Source organism: Nomia melanderi, chromosome 1 (assembly GCF_051020985.1).
Source record: "Nomia melanderi isolate GNS246 chromosome 1, iyNomMela1, whole genome shotgun sequence".
In the NCBI taxonomy this organism is placed as follows: domain Eukaryota; kingdom Metazoa; phylum Arthropoda; class Insecta; order Hymenoptera; family Halictidae; genus Nomia; species Nomia melanderi.
This window is the reverse complement of record NC_134999.1, coordinates 20,663,826-20,670,359: the sequence shown is the minus strand read 5'-3', so window position 1 is coordinate 20,670,359 and position 6,534 is coordinate 20,663,826. Positions and strand designations below refer to the sequence as shown.

At 59.1% G+C, this 6,534-nt stretch overlaps 1 protein-coding gene across 1 annotated transcript; it reads left to right on the top strand.

Annotated features, from left to right (window-relative positions):
• The first annotated feature begins 232 nt into the window (after positions 1-232).
• Positions 233-3,015, top strand: LOC116426760 (uncharacterized). Its single transcript, XM_031976178.2, has one exon. It carries the CDS (start codon positions 1,336-1,338, stop codon positions 3,013-3,015), a length of 1,680 nt encoding a protein of 559 aa, XP_031832038.1. The 5' UTR covers positions 233-1,335.
• The last annotated feature ends 3,519 nt before the right edge of the window (positions 3,016-6,534 follow it).

The following is a 6,534-nucleotide window of genomic DNA, read 5'->3' as shown; positions in this document are numbered from 1 at the left end:
AGAGCCATTAGCGTTCCTCCATAAAATCAGCCTAAGAATGCCCATTTCCCTCGGCACAATTCCAGGCACCCCATCGCGAGCGAAGGGTTCCCGAGGCAGGTACGGCGACACGTCGAGCCAGGGAGTGCCTGGGTAGAGAAGGCGAGCGAGACGCGGCCCGCCGAGGAGAAACGGAGAACGAGGAACAGAGTGAACAGGAGAGGGGCCAGGTGAGGCGCAGCGGTGGGGCAGAGTCCGTCGGAGTCTCACGCGTTCCTTGGGACCGCAGTCCTCGTAGGAGCGTACAAGCGGAAGCAGCTCGACGTTCCGTTGGTGGCGCGCGCTCGGACGTATCGGTACGGTACTTCGGCCAGAAGAAAAAGTGTCTCGGGTGGTCCGGATCGGAACGGTTCTCACGGCGAGCCGGAAGGGAACTCGTAGTCTCAGCGTTCGGCTGCCAGTATCAGTGACCAGGAACAAGTTGACCAGCGCCATCTGCGTGTCCCGTGCGTTGTTCGGTATCGAAGACTCGGGATCGTTAAAGTTCGAAGGAATTCGCGGGGCCCAGGATCATTTGCTCGCTCGTCGGAGCCGATGAGGCTCGCAGGAACGTCGGAGACGACGGCTCGCGTGGCTAACGCCTGCGGCCGCGCCTCTGGATTCCAGCAGCGGCGACCCACCGGCCGACGGGCCCCTTGAATTCCAGCTCTCCCTCTTTTTCTCGGGTGTGCGCGAGCGCGTGTTTTCGCCGGGTGTGTACCTGTCGATCCCGGTACACGTGGAGGTGAGGGGCGACCGGGCGGACGACGACGCCACTGCGCGCACCGCATACCTGAGGAGGAGACCCGGGCCAGGCGGGAGAGCGCGGTGGGGACAGCTCGAAGAGAAGGTTGCCCGAAGGTGGGAGGGAGACGAGCGGAGGAAAGAACCAGGCCCCGAGCCGCGCTGAACGAAGAGGGCCCGACGCTCGGGAGAAGGAGGCCCGGCGAGCGTGGTGGGGCGAGGCCGTCAGAAGGCGGCCATAATGGCCTGACGCCGATCTCGGGCGAGTGGCGGCTACAGCTGCTGCGAAATAGAGCCGAGAGCGGCTCTCCTCGACGTCCACGCACGCGTATTTTGCAACGTCCGACTTGGAAAGTGACTGCGTAATCGCGAGTGAAGTGAATTCACCGGGCTACCTGGCCGTTCGTTCGCGCGAGCGTGTGCACTCCAGGCTCCGCGTAGTCGTCAGCCCGATGGTTCGGGTGTCACGGCTCGGTTCTAGCTGTTCCCGGTCCGTCCGCCCGTCCAAGTTCCATTGAGTTCGTTTCGCGTCGGACGAGGACTCTGTCGACACGCTTCGATCGTCCGGTCAAGATGAGGGGTGCCAACCAGGACACGGCCACGCCGTACTGTCGCTGCAGGGTCCTCTACCTGGGCAGCTCGGTGCCTCACGCCAGCAAGGAGGGACTGCTCGGCGTACAGGAGCCGCTCAGAGAACTGTATCCCGAGCAAGGCGCACTGGGCGCCCGCGGGATAGACTCCTGGTTGAGCGTCTGGAGCAACGGCCTGCTGCTCGAGAACGTGGACGAGCACCGCAAGAAGGTGACCAGGTTCTTCCCGATCGAGGCGCTGCACTACTGCGCCGCGGTCAGGCACGTGAAAGGCGGAAGCGGAGACTCGTCGAACACGAGGTTCCTGCCGCTCGACTCCCCGTTCGCCAGGACGCCCAGCGCCAACCACCCGCCCCTGTTCGCCGCGGTGCTCAGACGGACCACCGGCATCAAGGTGCTCGAGTGTCACGCGTTCATCTGCAAGCGGGACATGGCGGCCAATGCCCTGGTCAGGTGTTGCTTCCACGCGTACGCGGACAGCAGCTACGCCAAGGGCCTGGACCCGTCCGCGGCGACGACCAACGGGGTCACCGCCAGCCATCCGTCCAGCAACAGCCTCTACCACACCCTGGGCGGTTCCAGCACCACTCTGGACAGTCCGCAGGCGAACCGCTTGGACGCCACGTCCACCGACGACCTGAGCCTCTACAACGGCGACGAGAATCACAAGGTCTGGGCCAGGGGTCGCGACGAGGTGGACGGTCTGTACCAGGAGCAGGGCACCCTGAGAAGCACCAAGGGTTCCAGGCCTCGTCAACTGATCGCGCCACCTCCCCCGCCGCCGCCGCCACCGCCGCCCGCTCAGCCCCTGCTCCTCGAGGAGTCCTCGTCCTCCTCGGTTCGCAGGAAAGCGAACAAGAAGCTGAAGAAGCTGAAAAACAGGACCTCCCACGAGGACCCTCTGCAGCAGCCTCATCTCCATCCCCAGCTGCACCAGGGGATCTACACGAACGGCCATGGACACCACACTCTCGGCCACCCTGTCAGGCAGCAGCACTACCACCCCCATCCCCTGCCGCCCAGCAGTCGATCGGTCGCCGGTACTTTGGCTAGACCGGCGCCGGTACTCCTGGTGCCCGCTGCCACGTTGCCCAGAAAGGCTCACCATCATCCCAGAGGTCTCAGGCCCATTCCCGCGGCTGCCCCCATCGTTCCGGTGTACGCTCCGCTCCCGGTGGTTCCTCCGCCACCGCCGGCGGCCGCCATGTATCCCGCTGGGACGTACGGCACCGCCGGGAACAGGGGCAGAAGACAGCACCCGGACGCGGACACGTCGACCTTAGGCGCCTCCAGGCGGCTGGCCGCGTCGCACGCCGACCTGACCACGGCGGAGATGAACAGGGCCGCCGGGGACAGTCCCGAGAACGAGTCACGATTCGGCACCGGGATCTACCGGCGGAAGGGCCACCTGAACGAGAGGGCGTTCTCCTACAGCATCCGAGCCGAGCACCGCAGCAGGAGCCACGGTAGCCTGGCGTCCCTCGGATTCAGCGGCCAGAACGGCAACGCTCTGCCCAAGGAGGAGAAGAAGGACAGAGAGATCGCGCAGTTGGTGGCTGGCTTGAGTCTGGACGACAGCCCGGAGAGGACGCCGCCCGCCGCCAACTCCAGGACCGGGTACTCCCATCATCAGCAACCGCTGCCCAGGCCTCGGCCCCGTTAGGACCGTCGAGCGGTCAGCCTCGGAATCGACGTTGCTAGGTGTCTATTCTGTGTACCGCGCGGATCCTCGATCCTCGGGGGTTCGTTCGAACAATGGCGACGCGTCGGTCCGACAGAGGCCTGGCCGACTACTCTTGTCTCATGGACCTGGTGGATCGGAGTGATCGTCCGTTACTTTTTATCGCCTGATTCGTAGAGGAGCGGTTCGGTTTCTGCGAGTCTGGACGTTGGCTCGACAGTGAATGGATGTTTCGGTCTTCACGCAGACTGTGTCTCCGTAGTATGGACTCTGCTCGAGAATGTATAGGAGGCCTCGGATCTCGCTTGACACGTTGAGCCCGGTGCACACCGAGAAGTATCCATTGAACGCGTCATTCGCGGGTTGGACGTAGGATGATTTCACTTGCAGCTACATCGGTCGAAGCTGCCTCATCGTTGGTAACTTATCAGAGGAGAGAAGGAACCTATGTCCTTTTACGGGTTCTAGACTATAAACGAACGAACAGGCGTCGCGCAACCCAATTTCACCGTGGCGCTCAACGTATCAGGAACGAGAGAAGAGAGCCTCTGCCCCCGGGGGGCAAACGGTCCATCGGTCCGCGGTGTCCGCGTGGAAAATCGCGATGGGCGGCCTGACTGGCCGCGTCAGACTGGTTCAGGTGGCTTTCAATTCTCGGAACGTCCGCGGCAGGAAAATTACTCCGGTAAAAAGCCGGTGGCACCCGGCCTCATCTTAGTCACCGGTTCGTTTCTACCTGTGACCTCGTTCCTCGCGACGATCGATCAGGGACGCGACTCTCGCGGAATTCTTCTTGAAAATTCGCTCGGAAATCGAGAACTTTCGGTCCGTTTATTCAAATTTTTCGGGAAACCGGAACATTCGCAGGCTCGCTCGAAGCGTTCTCAAGGCGAGCGATCCGAGGCGTTGCTCCCAGAAATTCTAAGAGACTCGCTGGAGATTCGGAATAATTTATTCGTGTCGTAAAATCCGCTGTTCGAAATATTTCGAGAGAAAGTGTTGCCTCGGAATCCCATTAACCCTGGAAGTACCTGTTACAGAGTAGAAAAAAGTCCGTTCTTTCTTTAGTTCGACAAATAAACAGCCGCTAACGAGCGAGCGCGTTTCACTGGACGAAAGGCTTCGTTGCTCCAATAGGGGATTCGGAAATAGACGTTTCGACGATCGTAAGACGTCCGGGTTGGGAGGATTACGGAAACGAGAACGCGACGGTCTTCCTGTCGGGCGGCGAGCTAATTAGACCGGTCGGAAGTATTGTCACCTGGCCGAGACGATCGTTCTAATGGCTGGAGCTCGTTAGAAGACGAAACCGTGCAGGTATGCAGCTCGCCGCGCCGCGACGTTTCCTTCGAGAAAACGTGTCGGCGGCTTCGCGCCGGATCTGGGCGTCTCTTGATATGGAAACGAGGCTTTAACCTGTTAACCGGGTGATCCGCCGATCGCGCGGTTAGTGGTCCCGATAGGTAAACATAAATAAAATATAATCCGCTCTAACACCGGCGTTATAAAGTCGTAAAGCCTGAGAACTCCGCGCCGAACGGATAAGCGAATCGCTCGTTACCGTTAGGCGAGGACGATCGAACGCGTCCACCAGCCGACGAGCAGCTCGACGGATCCGAAACTCTCCGGGGAACGCGCGAAACGAAAATCGTGTCGCTTTCGCGAGTCGTTCGGCTAATTAATTCGAAAGAATAGCGCTCCGTTTCCCTGCGGCGGGTAACGCGACGGTTTATAAATTCCTCCCGGCCGACGAGACCGTCTGTCGGCCGACTCGTGGGAACGCGGACGTTAATCTTAATTGCGTGAGAAGATTCAATTACGCGACGCGGGGGAAACGCTTCGAATTACAGTCGAGCGGAGCGGAATCTCGACTACGGTCGATACCAGATATTACGAAAAATTAAGGAAATCTCATGGAAAACTTGCGCTCGGTTCGTGTAATCGTTCCCGCAATCGTTAACCGGCGAAGATGTACGGGACCGCTGAGAAAACGTTCGGAATTTACAAGTTTTCCCGAGCGCGTAACGAGCAGCCGCGAGGTTCCCCTGGGAAAAACGAGGGAACGGATCACGCGCGCGACTAACTAATAGCAGAGGAAGACTTCGTTTCGCGCACGCTCGCTTTTTCGCGGAAAATCGGGCGTCGAGACCGTTCAATGCCGGGAGGACACGCCGAGATCGCTTTCGACGTTTCGTCGCTTCGCGAGTAATTACGCGAGCCGACGCCGTGGGAACGAATTCCGGCGGGCGATCCTGATGTAATCCTGAGACACGGCGGCGGCAACGTCGGCTGGCAACTTGTTCCGGACAATTAACGCGGCGAGCGTAATTAGACCGCGGCTTAATGATCAGGAAAATCCGCGAGACCTATATTTTTCGGGGAGGGACCCCGACAGCCGCGCGAGAAACTTCTTTCGCGTTGTTAGAGGAGATCGGGTTAGCTCTAGGAGCTGGGGAATTGGCAGATGAGGTACTTAGGGCCACCGTTTAGAGACTTCTCAGAGTTTAAGGATGGAAAAATGAAATTCGAAGCGATGGAAGTCTAAAATCGGCAAATTGGAAGTGCGAGGCTAGGGAAACGAATAAGAGAATTGGAAAATGCAGGCTGCGACGTTAAATGTCACTGGTCTCACTTGAAATCTTGGGACTGGGATCCGGATTAAACCTGCCGGCGGAACGATCGGCGCCGAAACTTTTCAGACCGGCTTCGCGGCCGTGTGCTCGGGCACCGATCGCGATCGTTTCGAAACCGATCGCGAACACGCTCTCTTATGCATCAGTGGATACTCATTGCCATCGCCGTGTACGCATACGCAATTAGGCTTGATTATCATCGGTTCGTGGTCGATGTCAGCCGGTTACACGCGTCGCGTTTCGCAATTCCAGACAGATTTCCTCGCCGATCGTGACTGGCGTCTCGTTGGCTCGCGTCGGGGATCCAATTTACGCCGGGGAACACGCGAGACACCTCCCTTTTATACCGGCATTGTTCAATTAACAGAAAATCGAGAGACAAGTCAGGTCGCCTTTGTTTGGCGACGGCCGTCCGTCGATTCGTTCGATCGGAATCCTCGAGCCCTCGACTTTTCGACATTTTAATCCTCTTATACACCTCGCCGGCCACAAACGGAAGACCGTAATAGTCCCTCTCCGGTGACAGCATTCCATTCAGCAATCACGCTCCCCCCCGATACACGTTTAATTAAGATCGCCGCGCAACTTCCTTCGGGCAGGCGCAAAAAGGAGTCACCGCGAGGATCGTTAATGGCTATAAACGGACGTATGCAAATCGGCTAGAGTTAATCGTCGTCTATCATCGGCCGCGAACGTGTCGCGTCGCTTCTGTTTCGCAACCGGCCTCTCAAAGGGGAGATCGAGGGAAAAGTGCAGCGTGGCAGGCCGATATTCGTTTCAAGGTACCGACGCGGCGGCGAGTGCAGCGGACCGAATTAATACTGAATACATAATCGATTGGAAATCGAGTCCCACGTGTGTCCGAAGA

What these genes read in the sequence shown, in the direction of transcription:
- LOC116426760 (XM_031976178.2), top strand. Translation starts at nt 1,336, where the DNA reads ATGAGGGGTGCCAACCAGGACACGGCCACGCCGTACTGTCGCTGCAGG.